Source organism: Acinonyx jubatus, chromosome C1, assembly GCF_027475565.1.
Source record: "Acinonyx jubatus isolate Ajub_Pintada_27869175 chromosome C1, VMU_Ajub_asm_v1.0, whole genome shotgun sequence".
Taxonomy (NCBI): Eukaryota; Metazoa; Chordata; class Mammalia; order Carnivora; family Felidae; genus Acinonyx; species Acinonyx jubatus.
The window spans coordinates 7,482,376-7,506,810 of NC_069381.1; the positions used below are offsets into that span (position 1 = coordinate 7,482,376).

Here is a 24,435-nt window from a genome sequence, read left to right on the forward strand (position 1 = left end):
ATTGCCAGAGTTGTTTCCGTGGATGCTGTCTTTGTAGACAGTCTGTCCCTGTCCACGTTCTTGGGCTTGTGTGTTTGGTGAAGAGGGTGATTTTCCTCTGGGAGGAGCGGACTTCATTTCACTATTTGAGTAGAAACTGTTTCTAATCCCTATCATCTTACTGTAAATTTGAAGATTTTTGAGTCTGCCAGTATTATGAATCATACTTTTGGATCTCATACTTTTATTTTTTTCCCCTTAGGCCATGGATGAATTTAAATAATAGCGGAAACTAGGACTCGGTGGTCTTCTGTTAGTGCGGATATTAACTGTTTACTTTTTTCTGCTCTTCACTGGATCTAAATGGGTGATTTAAAGGCCATGCACATTTGTCATTTTATATTTACTTATTTACTTTTTGTATGCAAAATATTTTAAAGAACATACCATCCGGTTAAGCAACATCCAGCCTCAAGGCCAAGGCAATTGCATGTTAGCTAGAATGGGGTCAAGGCGGGCCTCCTAGCTGAAAATTTCTTTTTTCTTTTCTTTTCTTTTTTCTTTTCTTTTCTTTTCTTTTCTTTTCTTTTCTTTTCTTTTCTTTTCTTTTCCTTTCCTTTCTTTTCTTTTTTCTTTTCCTTTCCTTTCTTTTCTTTTCTTTTCTTTTCTTTTCTTTTCTTTCCTTTTTTTGGAGGAGTACAAGTTAATTCAGTAGATTAAGGAGGAAATACTACATGCAGAGAGGCAAGATCAAGTACAAAAGCAAAGACTAAAGCAGAATGTCACAATATGGAGAGACCTAGACCTTGTTTTCCCTTTTGTCTGTGGCACAGCACCACACAGGGGCTTCCATTTATGGAAACAATTTTATCTCTTCTTTTCCGCAACGTCCATCTTCTGCTTATTTGCTCAATCCTAGTACGTGTGGATAGCGGTATTAGGATCATTGACCTGTGCTCCCCAGGGAAACAACTTTATCATCTACAGACCAGAGCTTATGTGTGGTTCCTTTAGTCCTCTGTCTACAGTCTCCTCTTGCTTCCTAACTTACTCATGTCATTTTGCCCCCACACCCTTCAATGAAGTTCTGTCCTACCTCTGCAATACAGATTCTTTTCTTAAAATGAAAATTTACCCCCTTCACCCATTTCTTCCACCCCTCCATTCCTGTCTCTGGCAACCACCAATCTGTTCTCTGTATCTATGAGTTTTGTTTTGTTTTTTTTAATGCCACATATAAGAGAAATCATATGGTGTTGTCTTTCTCTGTCTGACTTACTTCACCTAGAATACCCCTGATGTTCATCCATGTTGTCACAAACGGCAAGAATTCATTCTTTTTTTAATGGCTGAATAATACTCCTCTGTGTGAGTCGGGGGAGAGAGAATACATAATAATTTCTTTATCCATTTATCCATTGGGCACTTAGATTGTTCCCATATCTTGGCTATTGTAAGTAATGACATTTGTCATTTTAAATTTCTTCCTTGCTATCTTATCATTCAAACTATTTCTAGGCTATGACTATTTCTTTTGTATTTAAATCTATTTTTTTAAGTTTATTTTTTATTTATTTTGAGAGAAAGAGCATGCATGCACATGTGGGGAGGGCAGAGAGAGAGAGAGAGAGAGAGAGAGAGAGAGAATCCCAGGTAGGCTCTGTGCTGTCAGTGCAGAGCCCAATGTGGGGCTTGATCTCATGAACTGTGAGTTCATGACCTGAGCCAAAATCAAGAGTTGGATGCTTACCTAATTGACCCACCCAGGTGCCCCAAATCTGTTTTTTACCATTCAGTCTCTCTCTCGTTTTTTTGTAGGATGTATGTTAGGAATGTCATTTAGTGTCATCTCACAGGTTTTATTTTATTTTATTTTAATTTATTTATTCATTCACTCATTCATTCACAGGTTTTAGTTTTGTACTGTATGGGGGGTGATTGTAGGCAGAATTTCTTGGTCCAGAGCTTATCTTCCATAGAATCCAAGAGCCCATCTCCTTGCCCTCTGAGCAAGCTAAACCATCCTGAAGGGATCCTGTCCTATGCCACTTGGTGGTCATCTGTTTAGTGTCTAACCCCCCCAGTGATGACTTAACGCTTGAAACTGTCTGTCTGTGACATAACCTCCGTCCCCTTCCTAATCATCGCACATCTCAGTAGTGCATGACCAGAGAGGGCTTTCCTGATCTCCTTCATCTGGCCCTGACTTCAGAAGAGGTGGGAACCAAAGCACCGTTTCATCTGCCGAGCATCTGAAAAGTACTGGAGTTTAAGAGAAGTAACCTTCAGAAAGCGTAACATTCAGCCTATGCTGGAGAGAAAGGAACCGGGAAGTAGAAGCCATGGTATCATCAAGAAGGTCCTGGAGACTGAATGCTACATATTTTTAGTGCTGGAGTCACCAGCCACCGTCACTGAGTGAGCTCAGAGTTCTCCTAGGGAGCATCTTGGACACTGAGTCATTACATTCCTTTGGAGTGATTCAACTCAACAGCTTGACACCTTCATTAATTTTACAACACGAAGCCCGGGTGCTCTCTGCTTCCTCTTTAACAGCACAGGGAAATTAGAGGAAGATCGAAAATATAAAAACCAAGGGAAACTGGCAGAAGGAGCAGTCAGGGAGCTGTTGAAAGACATCGTGTTAAGAAATTGAACTCCTTGCCTTTTCTTGGTATCTCTTGAGACTGAGCACCCAAGTCTTGCCACACATCTCTGGCACGTAAACCTTTTTAAATCTGTTCCTGGCACGCAGGCCGGACCTCTGACTTGCAGCCGGCTCGTTCGCCTTCTCTGCTGAGGTCACTGCTACCGTGATCCGTGTATAATGGCATTTTCCTCTTCTTTTCAGTATGGAGGCTATTACAGTTTCTTCTCTAAGCAGGACTTCAAACAATTTGCTGCCAGTTGGATTTCAAAGCCAAGGAAAAGGCAAATGTCATCCTTTTTTCCTCCCCTCTTTGGGTAACTGCTTTGTTGGTTGCATCAAAAATTAGAGGGGCTGCTATCTAAATTCAGGTGGGGATGCATGGGGACAAGGCATTTAAATTTGCTTTTCTTTCTCCCTGAAGGAGAAAATCCTTTTCCTTCTCAACCTTTCCTAAAAAGGAACTTTGATCTTCTCAACCCCGAAGCAAGGGTTTTCATTTCCTCTCCGGCAAGTGTGTGTGCACCGCAGCCCTTTCTGCGATGCGGTGACAGTGAGGCTCAGCGACAGCAGCTCCTCTGCTTTTCAGGCTTTGCTGCCCAACTGCACCAGCTCCCGGCGGCTGGAGGCTGGCGCCCACTGCGCTCTCCAGAGTCACCCTTTACGCCCCTAAAGCCACCGTCACTTGACATGAAATAGTGCTTGTTGGCTGAAGATGCTTTTTGATTTCCACACACATTTCTGGAAGAACTAGTTTAATCAAATAAGAAAACAATGACATTCTGACAAGCAGTTCATGCAATATTTTTAACTCGGGCCAAGAAGAAAACAATTTAAACATAGAGGTATTTCACTTTGAAAGGTAGTTTTTGTGCACACGGCGTTGCCACTTTTCATAAAGGCTTTTACTACATATATCAATGTGTTTTAAGAGAGGCTAGGGTCAATAATGCGTGCTTTGGAATTCCCTAAATGCAGATTTACACAGTAGACCTTAAAAATACTACATTCTATCATGTCAACTCCTGTGCACTTCTACCAGAGATATTTTATTTCTTTAATGTGAAAAACAAAAGGACAGAGGAAAGTAAAACAAAGGAAGTAAGGGCCCACAGGCTTAATTAGTATAGAGTTGTAACCCAGATCAACAATGGGAAGGACACAGTGACAAAAACCAGGAAATTCCAAGTTGGAAGAGAGGCTCTTTCCTTTAACTCCTTGAGTGCTAGGGCACTTGCTAGCACGCTCCTGACCCAGGTGCAGGAGGCTGGCTCAAGTACAATACAACTCGCCGGCTGTATTTTTGAACTTCCTGGCTTTTGTTGACTTTCCCCGCTCCGCTCCCCCCTTGATGCAAATGAAACGTACCTGTGTGTGTGTGTGTGTGTGTGTGTGTGTGTGTGTTAACTGTAGATAAACGGGGCTAAATGTGCCTCTTGATTTTGTAACCCTCAGAGAAGGAGAAAGAGTGAAAAAAAAATTCCTGTCACTGTCATCTGTTCATTTTTAATGAGCAATTTTAAAAAATTGAAAATAAAAGAGGAAAATGAATAGGTGTTGAACCAGCCCGTGATATGTAAATGCCAACTAGTAATTACCTAAAACCTCAATTTTCATTCTGTTTCATCTTGCAAAACATTTCATTTTCCCTGAGTGAAAACACTTCACCGGGGCTGTGCGAGTCAGCGGAGCGGCCGCCCTTGGCCTGCGCGGCCGCCGGCTCCGGCTAGGGGGCACTTTGGCTCCGCGCTTGGGCTGCCTGAGCGGCGTGTCCACCTCAAGGTTATTCCCCTCTTGCCATTCCAGTGGTTTTGCTCGGAGAGCGGAGAGCGTTCGGTGGCGCCCCTCCCCCCACCCCCACCCGGCTGGTTTCGGGGAGCCGTATCCCTCCTTGTCCTTGCACGGGGATCGTATTGAATTTTGGCTGACCGAGCCTTCCTGTGCATATTAACTTTCCCCTCACCTGCCTGCGAGCCCCCTCGGCTTCCCTGCGTGGCACCTCAACACTCTTCAGAGCAGCTTCCTTTCTGCCGGTCCCCCTCCTTCCTCCCTTTGAGATTTCGGACACAACAGTCTCTCTTTTTTGTTGCCCGCTTCTCCTTTTTATTCCTCCTTTTTCATTTTGGCGACTGGGGGTAGGGGTGCGCGTGGGGGCGGGTGGGGGGGGCACGGCTCCCCTCACTTGCAGCTCACACACGTTTGCCCTCCTGCCACGCTTAGAATGAGGGTTCTGACATTTCTTGTGCGTGCTCGTCGATTCTCTTTCGTTCTGGTTCAGGATCTGACACCTTGTGGGTGTGTCCGCACACACGGCGTCTTGGAATGTGGCCCGTGATACCCCGCTTCCAGGGTGGTCACCCTTCTCAGCCCCTTCCCTAGCTAAGAGGGAGAGTGTGGAGGATTGAAAAAGAACGGAGAGCCCCGGGATTGGGAACCGGCAGATTAGAGGGGATTCTGGGTGCAGAGAGCCAGAATTATGTTGTCCTAGGACCCTGGATCTGAGAGTGCTTTGCCTGGAATCTCAAGGAACACGGCCTCTTTAGTGAGATATATAGCTTCATAATTAGCCCGTTGCATTTTTTCACGAGTGCTAGCATCAGCGTTCTACGATGTGTTTCCCTGATTAACAGCTGCTTTGCAACTATTTCCTTGTGCCACCGATGACCGTATTTGTCAAGGAACTCCTGACAGAGTACTGATTTCTTACTAAAATGCAGCATTTCTGTTTGAAGAGGGTGCTCTCGTTCTCCACACTGCCCGGCTTTTAAAGTCGGTCCTTGTTAAAACTCGAGTTGGCTTTGGTCTGACGCTTGTTAACAGGATTCTGGGTATCTATCTGCTTTAGAGTACCAGCGTAGGAACCTCTCACAGGCGATGGAATCTTCTGAGGCACGCACGTGCCACACTGCAGCGTTGGGGTGGGCCTTCGGGCCCGCACCTCGGTCATTCCTTTTGCCCTCTGGCTGTGATCTCTCTGGGTTAAAAAGGACTTGGCTTTGGTTGTTAGCGTCATTAATTTTTGACTATTTTTAATATTTTAAAATGGCTAATGAATGCTCACGTTTTAGGAGATAGATGTGTACGGAGCACACAGGAGTGCTGGAATTGGTGGCATTCCAAATAAGTGTCACTGGAGACAATGCATCAGGTTTACGTGTCAGGTGCAAAGTGCTAAGGCTTCCTCACACCCCGGAGTCGCTAGCAGGCAAGCTCTGTTCTCCTGTCCCCCTCGTGCGGAAAAGAAAGTGTGCCTTCTGAAGATTACAGCGTGCGGGTCTTTTGTAGGAGAGCGGGAAGCACACAGGACGCATCTCTTCAGCGAAGACTGTCGGAACCTCGAGTCTGCTCACCAGGGATTACTTATCTTGCACAATGCATTTAACAGCACATAGTTCATCGTAGATCACCCCTGAGTATGCTGTAGTCCATTGATTTATACAAGTACAAATCCTGGGCTCTCAAACAAGGGTCTCTCGCAATTGGCCAGTCATCCGGGGTCCAAAGGCCCCTCTTCCCCCTGGGTTGCAGCAGGCCCTCCGGGGCAGCCATTGCAGAGGGGAGGTTACTCCCCTTGCTTGCATCGTGGCTTTACCTCTGGCTTTCAGTGACAGGCCCGTGAAAATGATCAAATTTCCCTAACACTGGGGAGTTGACGGTGACAGGGTGGTTTTATTTTGCTTTTTGGGGGAGGGAGGTGGAAGGTGAGGTCACAGGAATAGGGGTGGCGAGAAACTTCACTTCTGTTTTCCTCTGAGTTCGTCACCCGTATTTTTATGATACCAGCTAGTGGCAATTCGAGGTGTGCTCATTAAGAACTCTCAGCGCAAGAGGAGGAGAAAGGAAAAACGATTCCACGTTTCTCATGGACTCAACGGCAAGTGGCTTCCAACAACGGCATCAGGTGCTGTGCGCCAGAATTTTCCCTGGCTTGCTGCACTCCCACAACATGTGCAATAAAGTTCCTGTCTCCGTTTTACATCTTTGACATTGAGGCGGAAGATTTGGCCTGAATTTATGTAATTTAGTTGGGCACAAATATAACCCATGAATAGTCACATTCATCTCCTAATTAGAAAATCAAACGATAATACAGGACAGGCTGCAGGCACCCCATCATTTCGACCAACAAAAGCATGCTGTGTGTGTCGACCCTCTGTAGAGGAAGAGCCAGTTGAATTGCTTCATGAAGTTAATGCAAAGTGTCCAACAATAGGTGAATGAAAGCTGCAAAACCCAGTGTGCCCAGCAGTTATTTAGTGTGCTAAAATCTTTGCATTATGGGTACAGATTTGGGGAAACCTTTTACCATCTGTGGATGGCTCTCGGGCATGTAAAATTCCGGGTTGGACAGGCCTTTGCCCCGTATTGTAGCTCCAGTTCCTCGTGCGGTGGGTGCAGGGGAGAGTAGAGAGTAGCTGAAGAAATAATTAGTGGAAGGAGGAGAGAGGTTTTCATATGTTCACACTTACCTGGAGCTGCCTATCTGGGTATCTTTCTTATTCAGCACATTATGTTGAGGCTATTAGTTTGGATGCTTTATATTTTTGCATCTGGCGTAGTGATATCGATGCTGTTAAATATGTGATTTGCCTGTCGCCTGCATCTTCAGACAGAGATCAAGAGGAACATAAACAAGTCCCAAATATACTTTATGTAGGTGTTTGGCAGCATGATTTTATATGGCTTGAAATTAGTGAATGGAAACTTTAAAAGAAATTGTTCATATTTTTGCAAGTTTGAAGTGTGCCGGGACTTTGTCAAATTCCCGTTAAAATAAATACGTCAATTTCATCTCCCTCCCGAATTCATTTATCTTGCTTTTTTAAAAGGTGTTTTCTACTTTACCTGATGTTTAAATTGGATTCGCTCGTTTATGCTGTTCTTTGCTATATCCCCCACGTTTTTCTTAAATGAATTACTAATGACAGAGCACTCCATCATTCCCTCTCTACAGCCACTTTAAGGAAAGCATGGTGATCTAAACCTTTTAACCTATTAAAGATGATTTTTCCCAATTGAATCAGACCCACCACAGGTGTAATAACTAATCATTTAAACTACACCTGCTATTATGTATTTTTAAGCCATTATGCGTGTTGGATAGATGATAATTCATGTTTATTGCATTGTCCGATGGATCCGTTTTGCCTACACTAGGCTGATTAATGTATTTAAAGAAATAAGAGATGCAATTTTTAAAAAAAAATTGATGGAATGCGCCAAGCACTGCATTGAGTGCACCATTAAACCCATCAGAACTTTGCTCTCTGACCAGAAATGCATATACCAAGGACTATATTAAAAAAGCAAGGTGAAACCTGTGCATTTTAGTGGTGGGATTCTGTTTTCTTTCTCCATCATGGAAAATTTTGGAAGGATGAAGGAAAGGTCGGCGCTTCTGTGGGTAAATGAGAGGAGCTGTGTTGTTAATATCTGCTGCTCAAGACCTGCTCATCCACGTTCCCTCTGACACCTGGTGCACACACCGCCGCGTGCGGAGACCGCCGCGTGATACCAGTGTCGTAATTGTCGTGTGTGTGGCAGGTGTATTTTTTTCCAGGTGAAGGGCGGTCACCCCCGAGCCATCAGAGCTGTGCCGATGGGCATCGACCCTGGGGGGCCTGTGACTGTGTAGCTGTCCACCCCTTCCTGGACATGGGGCTCTCTTCCTCTTGTCTCTCTCCTTCCTCCCTCCCCATCCCCCCTCCGGCTTCTCCCCTTCCCCTTTCTTCTGCCCACCCTGGTGGGTCAGCTCCTCTGCTTTCTCCTCTTGTCCCGTGGCCACTCCTTCCTTCTCCCCAGTCCCTCTTCTGTCTTCCTCTTCTCTCTCTCCCTTCTCCCGTGTCTTCATTAAACTGTATCATTTTGTAGATGTTGGTCACATTTTTTTTTTCTTAAAGTTTGGTGCGAACCGAGGAGATGTGGTCGAGGGACCGAGGGGGCGCGTATGGAGTTTTGGGCTCTAGAATCTGGAGCATGCTTTGCGTCCAGTCCAGAGCTGTTTGGTTACCACTGCAGCTCATGATGGGGTTTAATAGGTTTGCAGGGCTGGATGGATGACAGCCACGCTCCGGGAATGCTGTTGTGTCTTACCGCTGATGGGCCCGGATCCGAAGGCCTGGGACACTTGAGTTCATCCTTTACAGAGACTGTCTCCGGCAGGCCTCCAGTAGAGGGACTACAAGGGAAAATATATAAGGGAGTTGCCTGGCTTTCTGTTTTTCTTTCTAATTTATCGTCATCTTTTGTTATCAGAGAAGTGTGTCTGGTCGCAAGATTAAATTCATATAAAACATGAGGAGACTGTAAGTTGTATTCCATTTGTAGCCACAGTCGCTGCATAGCTGCTGTCCTTAGTCTGCAGGATCTTAGAAAAGTTCCTTATGTTTGGTCCCTTAGAAATTTTTTCCTTCGGCAACTTAGGAGGGAACTCTAGGGTCTGATGACTTTACCTGTAACATGAGATGTTATTACCCATTTGGTTTTGATGAGATGAGTAATGCCAGTCATTGAAAACAGCCCCTTCCCTCTCTGGGGCAGGTTGGCATTTCCCACCCGTTGCACTAGTGCCCGGGACAGAGAGCACACAAGCAGCGTGGAAATACACACTTTGTGTGTGCTGAGTGATGTGAAGGTTAATGCCTTCAGCACGCTGCCTTCCACCCCCTCCTTGGCTTATTTGAAGATATGAAGATTTCATTAAATAATATCATCACCAGACGTAGGGAGATAATCTGTCAATCTGTCAGCTTTTAGCCATGAAACCCCAAACTTTGTCCTTTGAAGTCTCTTCAGAATTGAGCTCCGTTGCATAAGCGGGACCAGCGTGGATGGCTGTGCGCGGTGTCTCTTATATAATCCTTCCCAGCCGGTCTGCGCTCAGCACTTTGCCAGGCTCTGTGGAGACAGCATGGTCTCTTCTCTTCAGATGCTTGCAGTGTAGTTGGGGAGGCAGCCTGAACATCAGAAGACAGTATAATTATGTCTTCAATTATACGGTACACACTACAAGCATTAAAGAATTTAAGAGAATGGGGAGATCAGAGATGGCTTGCTTATTTAGGGAAGGCTTCGAGGAGTTAGCACAGGCTATAAAAGGGCTGTGCTGGTGTGTGTGTCTGTGTGTGTGTGTGTGTGTGTATGCATGCAATGTTTAGACAGGTAGAGATGGGAAAGGGCTGCCTTCTAGAAAAAGGGCATAGCACGAGCACAAGCATAGGGACATGGATGCGTGTGGCCAGGAGAAGGCTACCTGCCCTGCCCAGGAGTGTGAAGAATCAGCTTGAACAAGGAGAAAAAGAAAGGATTCCTGCAGGTCTTAACAGTTATGTTGAGAGAATCAGATACAGGAAGCCAGTGGGAACCAACGTAGTCTTTTATTTAGGTATATTTTATATATATTTATTTTATTTTATTTTTCTAAAGATTTTATTTTTCAGTAGTCTCCACCTCCCAATGTGGGGCTCGAACTCATAACCCTGAGATCAAGAGTTGGATTTTCCACCGACTGAGCCAGTCAGGCGCCCCTGTTTGGGTAGATTTTCAATGTGAGAAATAACTGGTTATAGATTTGACCACAGCGGTGTGTTTATTTCTGTGGGCGTGGGGATAAACTGGTAGGATTTTGAATCTTGAAATTCAGACCATGGAAGTTTACTTTTCTTCTCTGTTTTATCTCCCCAACCAGATTGCCACAGCAGTGAAGTTTCTACAGAATTCCCGAGTCCGTCAGAGCCCGCTTGCGACCAGGAGAGCATTCCTCAAGAAGAAAGGTACAGCTTCCCATGGCCATGTCGTATAGCCTGCAGAAAGGGGCTGGGGACGGGGCAGGTGGAATCCACGGTGTTGCCGAGAGGACCTCCTGTCGCCCTCCCACTGGTGTGGGGGTGAAGGGGAGCCCCCCAGAGGGAATGCAGGCTTCTTTCCCCATGGTGGAGCAGAGAGGTGATGCCACCTGGATGATCGAGCACCACATGTAAGGAAGGCCATCAACGTAGCCCAGGACAGCCTGGCACAGGCAACAAGGAGAGGCCCACTGGATAGGACTGTGGAGGACTTCTGTTTTCTGGTCTGTTCTTCTGATGATACGACCCTGGCTACACAATGCCTGGCCTCAGGTTAGGAGGTCAGCTGCCTCAGTAAAGAACCAGGGAGAAAGAAATTGAAGGGCGAGGGAAATGAGATGGCTAAACAAGGTCAGGTTAAGGTCGAGCCTGGGGTCAGTCTGATTTACAGATTGAAGTGGTAAATTACTGGTTTTATGGTATTTCTGTAAGCGGGGATTAAATGGGTCTTGACAAATTCAATATTGTCCAAAGCAGAAAGAATCTCTTCTGGCTCTGTTGCAATTTAGGATAATTTTCTGTTTTTGTAAAATACAAAACAAACCCCAAAATGAACAACAACAAAAAAGAAATCTGACTTTTCATTCTTTGAACATTTAATTTTCTAGAAAGCTGGAAAGTTGTATAAATGCCCTTATATACCATGAGCAGGGGGAGAGGTGAGGTGTCTCCCCACCCTGACCCTGACCCCGACCCCATCCCCCAACCAAACTCTTTTTCCTTTAGGAGCTGGAATGTTAGCCTCAAAATTGTAGGTTGTGGGCTTTAAGTCATCTGTGGCTGGAATAGAGACAGAGTGGCTTGGTGGTGTTTCCTTGGTCTGTATCCCACCAAAGAGATGCTTGCAGGATCGCATCCCGGACATGTGCCCTCGGGGTTTGGGCAGAAGGAGCCTGAAGCTCTCCATTGACAGGCATCTGTTCAGCAGCAGCCTCGGGGGCGGCCCCTTGACTGAGTTGGTGAGGGGCGCTGTGCATGTGCTGGCGGCACTGTGCTCGCCCCCCATCAGCAGGCGGTTATTAAAATTTGGAGTGCGTTGGCTGGCCTCTCCACTCCGCAGCCATCATGCCATAAAAGAGTTTTTCCTTGAAATATGTGTACCTATGGGGAGTAATTAATCATAAAAGCTTGGGGATTTCAGCTCCCTCATCAAAGCATGGAAGCTCGGGAAAGCTGAGCCTAAAAGCTGTGCTGATTACCCGGGGTAACCTGAGACAAAATCTATGGTTGCCGAGAGATCCTTTGCCCCAGTATATTGTGCAATATTATAACTGCCTGATCTTCTCTTCCACTGACAATGACCAGTTATTCCTCATTTTCTCTCAAACGCAGCTGGGTTAGAATTTCATTTGCAGAAGGTATTTAGAGCAATTTAGAGACAAATGTCTCTGGTGTTTGCTCGGCACTTCCCCACCGCAGGCTTTGCTGAGCAGTTTTAGTATCAGGAGCTCCATCTAATCTGTTTAATTTTAATAAATCCCTGACTGGGAGAGGGAGAGAAAAAAAAGAGAGAGGGAGAAACTCTGGACCAAATAATACTTCTTTTGAGTTGGTTGGCTAATAATTACTGTAGAGAGGAAAGTGTTTTGTGCAATTATTATTTGTTGCTCCTTTAAAAAAATGCGAAACAAACCCAGTTGATTAATCCATCCAAGAGTGTTTTACCCTGTGCCGTGCCCTGTTCTGGGCCCCGGGGACTCAGCAGAGAAGGGGCAGGATGGCATCCCTGCCCTCGCCTAGCTTACATTCTAACGGCCAAAGGCGGACAACAGACGGAAAAAGGAGACACGTAGTATATCGGGTGGCAAGTGCCACAGAGAAAAAGAAGGCCGGGTGCGTGGGGTCAGGAGTCCCGGTGCTGGGGTGGGAACGGGCTGCGCCTTTAGACAGGGCGACCAGAGCATGCCTCTCTGAGAGGGTGGCGTGAGCGGAGGCCTGAGGGAGGTGAGTGTTTGTCACTGTGGAACGGGCGCCGTTCCTCCTCGACCCCTGGGTCGGTGAGAGATTTTAGAACATTAGGGTAGCAGGAACTGGCAGAGGGGCCTCCTACCCTTATTCCTCCAAAGAGAGCCACGGGAATTTACCCTGAGCCTCAGTCCAGAATCACTGGACGCAATCACCCGTCTCCATCATCCCCTAAAATGCTGCTTCGGTCAGGAATTATCTGTTTCCGAGTTGAATCCCAATAGGGTAAGTTCTGGCAGGACCTTTTCTGGGCAGAGGATTCCAAGGTTTGATTGGCGCCTGGGGAAGAAGAGCCCCTTCGTGGATTTACACTTCACTTTTTAAATTTCCGGCTGTTCCTTGGGTCAGGTGTACACGGTCAGCAGAGCTTGGCGCCGTCTCTGCTGGGGAGAGGGAGGAGGGCCTTTTGCAAAGGAGCGAGCGGCTCCCCTGTCCCTAACTGTACTTGGGAAGGAAAGAGAGTTGGCTGGGTGGTCTGTGGGGGTGGGGAGGGTGTCCTGAGGGGAGGGATCGAGGTTCTGGCATCCTCCCCGAAGCTACCCCCTGTAGGACTCGTCGGTCGCTGGGGGTGGGGGTGGGGGTGGGGTTTGGAGCGCTGGCTTTGGGCGAGCTCGCAGCTACTGTAGTCTTGGCTTTTCCTAGCAAATGTCACTTCGGGGAATTGCAGTGGAGCTCTGCCTTGAATTATAATCTTGACTTTCTTTTTTTTAATAAACATCTCTTTCCTGAAAAGGCAAATCCAATTTTGTTTTTCTTTTAATATTATTTAATATTTAATATAGAAATTGAGGTCCCTATAGTGCATGTCAGTTCAGTGGAAAATGAGGGTTACTTTAGGCACATCAGCTGAGTTTGTTTTAATGGGAAACCACAGCCCGAAGCAGGGCTGAAGCCTGCCTCTGATACTGACAGGTTAAATGTTGTGCTCTCTGATTTGGGGGGCCAGGGAGGGGCAGGGGCGGGCTAGGTGGGGAGGGAATGGGATAGGCATGCAAGAGAGTTGGTTTGCGAACGTCTTCTGTGTTTGTGGCTTTTTTGTTTTTGTATCGTGAGGTCTCTTCTGGATGCTTTAAAGTCTGAATGTGGAGTCATTAATGAGAAACATGAAGTTATTGGAATCATTTATCATTTTCTTTGAAGTTTGTACTGCCATTTTGTGTAATTTACAACATTTCTTTCTTTTATCGGGAATTTTTTGGATGAAAGAGAAAAGCAGCTGTTCACCTTCAGAGTATTAGAATAAATGTTTTTGTTTTCCTTCCAACCACTTGATTCTGCAGATGGCACATCGACCGCGTAGTCAGCCGAACATGGGGATCACTGGGCTGTGTGTGGGGGTTTAAGCCCTCCTAGCACTGGAACCGCCTACAGAAGCCGTTCTCACCGGGCAGGCGTCATGTCTGGGCTTTAAGTGGGCTGCGGTCCAGGAGGTTAGAGTAGCTTAAAAACAGCAATAGAATCGGTCCAGAAAGTTAGAGGCTTGGACAGCGTTGTCAGTAGGCTTGTGTTGATTTGACACCCTATCCAACCACAAAATGTAGGAGGCAGGCTGCTTCCAAACACGTTGGCAGGCTGAGTGGAAGGTGGGTATAAGTGATGCCTGTCCGTCGGGGGTGCAGGGCAGGTGACATGGGGGGAAGACAGCGTTGTCTGTTAGCTTACTCTCATATCCATGTTGCAAAGCAGGCTTCTGGAAAAACGACAAACGTCATACACGTTTCTGTGTAATCCCGCCTGACGGGGCCTGGGCTGTGTTGGCTGAGACTTGTGCTCATGGTGCCTTTCTCAAGTGTGTCAGGAAAGGGCTGTGCTCTCGTTCATGTAGTAAATAGTCCAGGGGTGAGGAGAACTGAGCAGACAAGAGACACCACCATCCTTTCTCATTCTAAAAGGTGAAACAAGATCTTATCTCTCTTCTGTTCCTGGAAGCGGAACCCCTGGTAGCAGAGCTGCCTCCTTGCTGGAAATGAACTTGAGGAAGAAACCTGATGGTCTCAACCTTGGTGGCAGGGTAGAGGTGAAGGGCTGCTCTCGCTGGAGTATTTTAAGGGGGAGTAAATTCTTACACAGACTTCAATTTAACTCTCTTTTATTACTTTTCTTTTTTATCATTTACGTCCATTTCATGAGGTAGTTTGCATGTCCTTGAATGGAATCTCGTTACCATGAAAGCTTTTTTAGCATTGATTTCATAACAGTCTTAATTTAATAGCTCCGTCATTACTGAGAAGCTCTGGGAGTGGGGCCCTGGCTTTCCAGGTCACTGACCTTTTAATTACAAACCTTGTTCTGATGGCCAGGTTATCGACTGGACAGCTCCCAGCTTGTGCCCCCAGGATGAAAACGAAAATAACCATGTTTCCTCCCCCATCTCCAGGAAAAAAAAAAAATTGTAACCTCATGTGTTTCTAAAATTAATTTTCTCCTTCAGCTTTACTTTATAATTAATTCTTTAACGTGTCTTAGTGAGGCCAGAAGTATTTTTATAACGCGGCTCTTTCTAGAGCTTGGGTCCATCAGAGACCTTAGAGGGGGGCGGGGAAGGGAGATGAAGATCTCGCCAGCTCCCACCCCATGCTTGACGGTGGTGGCCCGTTCCTTCACCCTCAGAGACTCCTGTGGCTGAGCTGGCAGGAATGGTATGGGCTCTGTGAGGGGCTGTCTGGCCCTCCTGATTCTTTGTTAATGACACGTGGATCGTGGCATCGAGATTTAGATTCATTCCTGTATTTATTGGAGTAATTGTGCCTTCTCTATCCTGGATGTTTCATTTTATTTATTTTTTTAAAGAATGTTTTATTTAATTTTTTAAAGTAATCCCTACCCCCAGTGTGGGGCTCGAACCCACAACCCTGAGATTAAGGGTCACACGTTCCACCAACTGAGCTGGACAGGCGCCCCCGATGTGGACATTTTAAAAAGATGCTCCCCTTCTGGGCAAAGACCAGGGTTGGGTGATTTTTCGTATTGCCTTACCTCTCTGTTGGTCTCAGATGACTGGAAGAAACAAAATAACCTACCTGAGGAGTTCTGCTCGGTCATGAGCTTGAACTGAATACGTGATCTGGGTTCTCTCTCACTGGGGACGAGGGAAAGAAAAGGACAGGACAGTGGCTGGTAAGAAGGGTGACCGCAGGCTCCAGTCTGCCCAAGACTGTCCTGGTTTCAACACTGGAATTCCTGTGTCCCCTAGGCCTGGGCAAGCGGGTCACCCTGGCAGGGCAAGCCTCCCCGCCCCCGGAGTGAGAGCTATCAGGAGAGACCAAACGGGTGTGTTTTTTGCAAGCCGGAGGAAAAAGTTCACCAGCGGTCAGTTCCTCGCGCGTCCAGCCTGCATTCTAGTGGCATTTCCTCAAACACTGCCTGCTGTCGCTCCCCCAGGCCCTGCCCTGCGATGGGTCCCGTGCAGAGAGCCTCTGGGGCTGGGGCCGTGCCCCGCAGGTGAGTGAGGAGCTGCCGGTGGCCGAGCAGACAGGGCTGTGCGCGGCAGCCTCCGGCTCGTTCCTGAGGATGATTGAGCACCTCCATCCATCTGTTGTGAACGGACCATCTTCCTTCCCTGCCAGCCTTGCATCTGCATATCCGTCACCTGCTGTTCCGGACCGGCCTATTCATCACACTGACTGGTGTTCCCCCATCAATTTTCCTGCTCCCCTTGCTATCCAAACTTGTCTTGAACTCCAGAGATTCTTTTCCAGCATCCAGGATGAGAGCTACAGCAGCTAGACTGGCCGAATGCCCTGGAAATAGGGATACTATGGCTTCCCCATTCAGAGGGGAACGGATGGGACTTGTTCCCCCAAGAAGGCTGAGGCGAGTAGGTTCCTACGGTTCACCCTGCCGTGGGGGGGACGGTGGCACGGAGGAGCTCGGGGTGGAGGGGTTTACCTAGTTGCTTTGAAGTTTGCCCTGGAAAGGAAGAATGGTTCCTCTCTTCTCGAGCTTTTGTGCCTTCAACAGTGCGACAAAGAAAAGCAAAGTGACGTTGTCATGTATGGTAGTAGTCTTTGAGAATTTTGTTTTTCTCTTTTACTTTGTGGAAAGGTAAGATACGTATGTGGCTTCAAAAATGCAAACCGTAAGGAAGGATATACGGTGAAAAATTCGTCTTCCTCCTTTCTCTTGTTCCCGTCCCTCTTAATTCTCTTTTCCAGAGGATGCTGCCCTTTATTCAGTTTCTTCTGTATCATTCCAAAGATAATCTACCCATATAAAAGCATGTTAATATTTATTACTCCTCCCAGAGAACCACAAACACTTTTTTAATGCAGTGGTGGCGTATTTTACACTTCACCTTTGCACTTGACGTTACCTTTGGGCATTCATTCCACATCAGCACCTAGAGATTGGGTTCCTTGCTCTCAGTGGCTGCGTGGTACTCCAGGATGACCGTGGTCCAGAATTTGTTTTGAGCAGCCCCAATTTAGTGGGCATTTAGGTTGGTTCCTGTCTTCCGCCGTTTCAAACAGTGCCCCAGTGGATATCCTCGTGTAGACATTGTTGGGCCTGTGTTTGGCACGCTGCTGAGGTAGAACCGCTTTGCATACGTGAGTAGGCCAGGGTGTATTTTCTTGCTTAAAATTTCATGAGACTGTGTTCCCCCCAGAAAGAATAGAAAACTGTTTTCTAATGTAAACATGACTGTAGGTGGAAAGAAATTAATAAAAGAAAAAAGGCCGCGTAACACATTATCATTAACACTTCGCACAGATTTGGATTCTGAGGGGACATTCTGGTCATTGGTTACAGGAAAAAATGCTTTCTTTCTAAAAGAATCCTTTTTCAGCCCGTTTTCGGAGAGGATGTGGGCTCCTAAATTTAATTTTTGACACACAAGAAACATTCAAATAAATGGCAAGCTTCAGAAACGTGGTTACAATCTTTCCAAATGAAATATACGGCTTAGTTTTCTTTTGTTGTTACTGGATGTTTTATGGGTCCTCGGCTGTTGGTTAGGTGGTCGGCCTTTATTCGGTACCTGTCATGTGTAGAGTATAATTACACCAGGCGCTTCGTGAAAGAATGGTGGGGCACCTGTCTTTTCCGGTGCGAGGGGCTCGCTGGAAGGAGGTGGGGATGGGGGCAGAGTGCGCATCAGCTGTGTCCGCGCGTATCCACGAGAGGTGGCCGTGTCTCAGAAGTCGACACTGTGCGACCCAGCGAGACTGCGGTATAAAGCTCACTGGACTGTGAGTCCCTCAAGGGCAGAGGCTGTGTCTCACTCTTCCCAGCTTCCTCCACACCCAGCAGAGCCAGCGCCAGTCAGAGGCTAATGAAGGAGGGGCTGAATGAACGAATGCTGGCCAGAAATGGAAGGCGCTCACCAGGGAAAGTTTGCAGAAGGAGCTCGGCTTTTATTTTTTTAAGTTTATTTATTTATTTTGAGAGACACAGAGACAGCACGAGTGAGGAAGGCTCAGAGAGGGAGAGAGAGAATCCCAAACAGGCTTGGAGCCTGGTACGGGGCTCCAACCACGTAACCCCCGAAACCCCCGAACCACGAGACCATGACCCGAGCTGAAACCGAGAGTCAGACGCTTAACCAACTGAGCCACCAAGGCGCCCCGTGGAGCTCGGCTTTTCTTGAGTCTACAATGCGTGGTCATCTCCGGCATACATGTAAGGTAGTTTTGGAATTGCTGTATGCCATCACCAGCTAGAGTACAGGGTTTGGATGCAGTTCTTTTTGTCTTTAGCCTTGTAGTATCCACTGAAAATGCTCTTTTCCAAAGTTCCTTAGGTCAGCAGAGCTCCGTCTTAACCTAGACATTGAGGGAGGCAGTAGGCATAGGTGGTCAAAGAGTGGGAAGGACGTTGTTAGGGAGGCTCACACTGAGGCTTGTGTGCTGTTAGCTGGATTGGCCCGTAGGCTCTGCGGGAAAGAGAATTGGGGTTGGTGAGATGGGCAGTGAGGAAGGAGCCAGAGTCAGGACTCAGTTTTATAAATAATGGCGGATAGCATTACTTGAACCCATTGAAACTCCGTCAGAGCTCTACCAAGAAAGTTTACTCTGGGCTCTGCGTCTGAACCCGAGAGGCCTGGCAATAATAAAACCAGCCATAAAGGAGGCCCTGCCAGGTCTGTTGTCAAATGTGGAGGATCTGGACTAGGAAGGTGGCAGTCGAGATGGAAATGAAAGTGCCAGCGTATTTATATAGACAATTTTATGGTTTACAAAGCACACATTAGGTTCTTCTCCAGTATAATCTTTGTAGTAGGCGAGTTAATATTCGTTGAATGAATGAATGAGCGAATGAATGACTACGTGATTTAATGAATCCTCCATTTTACAGATGAGGGAGCTGAGGCTTAGATGAAGCAGTGCAAGAATCTGGCAGAAGTCGAAGTAGGACCCAGTCTTCTGACCAGAGGTCTTTGAACTCTACCACATCCTTTGTGGAAAGGAAGGACCGAGCCACCGAATTATAGGGATAAGAGCAAGCCACGCTCAGTGGCGGATTGGCCGTGTGGGGCGAGGGAGGCAGGACTGCAGGTGACTCACAGGGTGGTGTTAGAGTGTTAAGCCGCTTTGTAGAGGTATCACTGACGTACGGTAAACCATACATATTTAAATTGTGCAATTTTTAAAATTCTGACACACATATGTACCCGTGAAACCACCACTGCAGTCACGACAGTGAACATACTGATCACCCCCAAATGTGTCCTCCTACCCTCAGCCTCCTGCCTCCAGCCCCCCAGTTCCCACACAAGCACCGATCTGTTTTCTCTTGTAAAGATTAGCTTGCCTTTTCTAGGATTTCATATAAATGGGATTGTACAATGTGTGTACTTCTTTTGGTCTGGCTTTTTTCACAGAGCATCTGAGATTTCGAGGTTTGTCTACACTGTTACGTGTATTAGTGGTTCATTCCTTTTTATTGCTGAATAGTAATTCCATTGTTTGGATAGAATACAACTTGTTCATCTGTTCACTTGTTGATGAATATTTGAGTTTCTCGTTTTTTGCTATTAAAAATAAACCTGCTGTGGGGGCGCCCTGGGTGGCTCAGTTGATTAAGCTTCCTCTTGATTTCGGCTCAGGTCGTGATCAAACAGTTTGTGAGATTGAGCCTCGCGTTGGGCTCCGCGCTGACAGCCCGGAGCCTGCTTGGGATTCTTCCTCTCCTCTCTGTCTGCTCCTCCCCCCACTCATGTATGCTCACGCTCTCTCTCAAAACAAATAAATAAGCTTAAAAAAAAATAAAGCTGCTATGAATATTTGTGTATCAGTCTTTGTAGGGACATATGACTCTCTTTCTCTTGGGCGGTACTGGTAGGTGGAATGTCTGAATAGTGTGGTGGGTATATGTTTAACTGGTTAACACGTTTCCAAAGTGTCATTGACAGTGGTTGTGCCATTTCGTGTTCTCCCCAGTCGTGTATGAGTGTGAAGGGTTTGGAGCACGGAGAATAGGAAGATGAAGGTGCCATATTTGTACTTTCTTTCCAATAGTAAAACCACATGGCTTTGGAAACATTCCTTTTTTAAAAAAAATTTTTTTTAAACATTTATTTATTTTTCAGAGAGAGAGACAGACAGAGTGCGAGCAGGGGAGGGGAAGAGAGAGGGAGGGAGACACAGAATCCGAAGCGGGCTCCAGGCTCCGAGCTGTCAGCCCAGAGCCCGACGCGGGGCTCGAACTCACAAACTGTGAGATCATGACCTGAGCTGAAGTCAGACGCTTAACGGACGAGCCACCCAGGTGACCGCTTTGGAAGCATTCTTAAGAGAGACTAGGTAACAGGTCATGTTTGGAATACTTCAGCGTGGGAGGTGATAGTGCATGGACGGCCTGGGTCGAGATGCCAGCTTCACTACTTCCTAGCTGTGTGGCCCCGGATAAAATACTTAACCTCACTGTGCCGTGGTTTCTTTATCTGTAAAACGGGGTTAATGGTAGCATTTACTACAAAAGACTCGGGTAAGAATTAAATGAAAATGATGTGAAAAGTGCTCAGCAGAGTGCCTGACACTGAAATAAGAGCTTCATGGATGATGACAAAGATATAGCAGAGTATATCCTCTTAGAACGTACATTCTTAAGAGGCTGTGGTCAGTTTGCTATAACGTTGTGTTAAAAAGACAGACTTGTTGGGATCATAAAAATTCATGGAACAGGAGCCTCCAGGAATTTTGAGCAGAGAGGGATTTAATTCAGGCAGTTAGGAACTGGCTCGCGATAGAAAGGGCCAGAGGAGTGGACCCAAGGCCAGGCCTCCAGAAATGACTGGCTTGCCAGGGGAGCTGCTCCGCCCTCTGTTCCAGTGAGGAAAGTGGGGGATCAGGAGGCTGCCACCAGAACGGAACGTTTGAGTTCAAGAGCACACCCTCGAAGCCATGACTCAGGGATCAGGAAGTTGCTGTGCCCACCGCTGCCGTGTGTTCTACGTCCTTAAGAACAGTGACAGGACGTTAGGATATGAACTTGGCTTCTACCTCTGTAAAATTGCCCCTTGGCCCCTGTGAAGCGAGGGCTAGAGATTGGACACTGTGACAGGGAAGCTCCGGATTTCCAGTATCTTGCGTGTTGATTAGCCCACGTTTGCAAATCAAAAGCAGCGGCTACGGACTATGGGTCTTTTACCTCCTCTCTGCTTTTCACGCCGCCTGTCAGCACACCTAACTCCCAGTCCAGGACTCTAGCTGCCAAGGAGTCTGGGAAGGGTAGCTTTTAGCATCTCACTTCTCTGATACAGGAAGGCGCGCTAGGAAAAGGTGAGAATGAACGCCCAGTGCCTTCAGAGGAGCCCGTAGAAGAACAAAGATTCACACATAAAACACACTTGCCCCCCAAACAGGGGGTATAAGCACCTCTTTATCATAAGCCCCTTTCTTACCGAAGGCTTAACTCGGCATTTTCCAAACCTTTTAGGTAAACAGCCCACAAAACGAGGGAAGCATTCATTTGGCCCCGCAGCACACTGATAAATACGGTCCGACGAGAGGTTGTGTTTTCAGTCTAGAAGCAGGTGGCAGTGGCTCAGCTGTAAACCTAGAGTGTTTCATTCAACAAAGAGCCAATTGTATGTATATGCGAGGGAAGGATACTGTTTTATTCAACTGTTTTTGTTGTTTTTGAGAAGAGCTGGGCCTGTAATTGCTAACAAAAGCAGTGGTGATGTATCTGTAGTTTGTCCAAGAGGTAAATATTGACGTGTTCTGTATCGCCACTGGCTTTCTGAGAGGGTTGTAAGAGTACTTGTCACTCCTTTCTGGCTCACTTCGGGATGGGAGTTGTAATGAGATTTATCTCCTAAGGGTGGGCAAGAGAGTTTTCACCAAAGGGACTATGTGATATGTGGGTTTGTCTGGAAAATGTTGGAAGTAGGGACTTGTGAAACTTAAAGTACGTCATTAGGCAATCTCCACTTCACAATATGTTATGTTGATGGGGCTCTAATGAGAAAGATTCTAAAGTAACTTTGGATAGTATTCGTTCATTTACCAATCCATTGTTAAATTGACATTTTTGAGCCTGTCTTTGAGCCTGTCCTGTGTGTGTGTGTGTGTGTGTGTGTGTGTGTGTGTGTTAGAGTATCTGCATTTGTGAAGCATGACTTAGTGTGCTTTTATTTTACATTTACTTTCCATTGTAGGCTTGCTGGGTTGGTCAGTGGACAGCTTTATCTTCTTTCCATTTGTGACAGTAAGTGGAGGTCACTCCTAGTGGTCCTGAGGCAGTGGCATGGTGGGCCACACAGGCCTCCTATTGAAACCAAACATCTTGACTCCTTTTTCCCTTCCAGTTTTCCCCAGGCCTGCGTTTGGTTTCTAAACCATTCTGGTAGGAGCCAGTCTTCTCAGATGTCACCCGTGTCATAAGAAGACTTGTGAATGCTCCAGTCTCTTACTGTTAATTATTCTTTTTAGTTTTAAAGCCCTTTTGAGCAATCTTTCTGTAATTAGATTGTCGAGTAGGTTGTAGTAACAGGGTGGTCTTTAAATTTTGTGTAGATTTCCAGTTTGTTAAATGATTGCAAAGGCTTTCATTCATAAAGTTGAAGTTTACCTTATCATGGCATTTCAGGGGAGGAAATCATGACCCTCTGTGATAAATTAAATATCACAACCACACAAATGTCATCTTTTCAATGAAACCTAAAAGTGCAGAGGAACAGGACTCCCGTCCACTCCGTTTTTAGCTTCAAGCTGGAGCTATACTCTCAGCCAACAAGAAAAATATTTTACCACTGATGGGGGTAAACCTCTCAAGCTAAAGAACAAAGCCATACCCTCTCCTGCTTTGCGAGTCACAAACAGAATTGTCAATTAAATTATTCTAATTGCAAAATTTGGGGTCTTGGCCGAAAGAACACAGGTTGAGTTTGAAGAAGAGGCTGTTAGAAAAATCGGTTTAACTTACAAACGGAGCTAATTTGTACAGAATGTAATTGAAAGAGAATAAATATGGAGATTCATGATGACCTCTTTTGAGTCCATTTCTGATATTTACTTACATTTTTTTCAGTCAAAGCCTCTCCATGAAGCAGTCCTGGAAAGAGCAGACTAAGTACTAAAATAGAACAGAAAATAGTGCCATTGTTTGCAAGGCCTGAATACCTGATTTTGAAAGATTTTTACCGTTTTTATCGTTCATTCATTCATTCATCCAGCCAACAAGCGTTGAGCGTATTTTTTAGAAGGCACGGCGCTGGCCCTACAACTGAGAATATCAGGGTTAATAAAATGCAGCATTCCGGGTGGAGACAGAATCGTCCGGAAATGTGAAATGCCCAGAATTGTTGCAATTAAGCCAGGTGCTGTGAGAAGATGATGTTGGGAGGGTGGGAGGTTTGCATCGGGAGGGCCGCTGAAAGCATAGCACAAAGAATGAGAGTGTCGGCCGAGCCACAGCCAGCCCCGAGACTCCAGCGCAGACAAGGAGCCTGATGTGACCCAAGAACCCATAGTGGGGTGGAAAGGAGAGTGACAGCTCACCAACTTCCGCCAAGAGAGGCCATTGAAAATGGAAGTACTGTTGGAGTTTCGTACAGAGTTTGACCAGGTTCATCCCTGTTCACCAGGCATTCCTGGTCTGCGGCCTGGTGAGTGCGCGCAGTGGGGACACGGATGGCCCATGCCATTGGAGAACTTGGTGGTGAGGCAGTAGAAACCACTGGTGACGCAGTTGCGTCATTCATAAGTGAGCCTGAAGTGATTGGATACAGACTGTATGATCGCCACTGGCCTCTGTAGTTTGCTTTACATTGAAAAGCACTCTCACATACGTGTACTCACTCAGTCCTTGTGGTAGCTCGAATTGGTTCCTCAAAAAAAGTGCGCTTGAGCACGGAGACTTAGGGCAGCCCCCTGAATCTGAGGAACCGGTCTGTGTCATCAGTGAGTGGTTGAATTTCAGTGTTGTCAGTGCACCCGTCCACTCCTGCAGACGAGGGCGCTCTTCTCGAAGAGTCCCGTTCTTAGAAATGAAATCCGGAGTGACCACAGAGGTTATTTCTTTCATGCACGTCTTTTCACATGCATCGCTCTGACCAGGAATACAAGGTGAACGTAATGTTAGTTTTACGTAGTCGTGGAGATGTACTTGCTGTGTTCCACGAGGGCTCTTGCCCAGAGAGCTGGTTCCTGTGCCGGAGGAGGGGAAGGTTCGGGCTTGAGAGGATGGCTGTGTTAGTAAATGCTGTTGGCTTTGTCGTTCTGTGTGGAGGCTTTTGTCAGGACAACAAAGGGTAAATAGGGTGATCTCTGCTCCAGTGGAGAGGTCGAATGGTTACATTACACAATCTTCTAGAGCATCTTGCAGCAAATACATGGGTTATATTAAAAATTGCAATCATATCATTTTTTATAGTAAATTGCTGACCTTATGCAGTGGAATCAGCTTTATTGAATTTCGCCAAAAATGCGTTTATAATTCTGCCATACACCCATGATATTCATGTCCTTGCTGTCCATGTGGAAATGTCCCTTTTTATGATGTTAAACAAATTAAATCGACTTTCTCCCGAGCTGCTGTGCCTCACCTTTAAGATCC

General features: G+C 46.4%; 1 protein-coding gene across 3 annotated transcripts in view; it reads left to right on the forward strand.

Annotated features, from left to right (window-relative positions):
* The window catches only part of PEX14 (peroxisomal biogenesis factor 14), a 142,798-nt gene that overhangs the window by 45,965 nt on the left and 72,398 nt on the right, over positions 1 to 24,435 (forward strand). For all 3 annotated transcript variants that reach the window (XM_027060435.2, XM_053207070.1, XM_053207064.1), the window contains one exon: positions 10,314 to 10,398. In XM_027060435.2, coding sequence (XP_026916236.1) covers positions 10,314 to 10,398 — 85 coding nt within the window. The remainder of the gene's footprint in view (positions 1 to 10,313; positions 10,399 to 24,435) is intronic.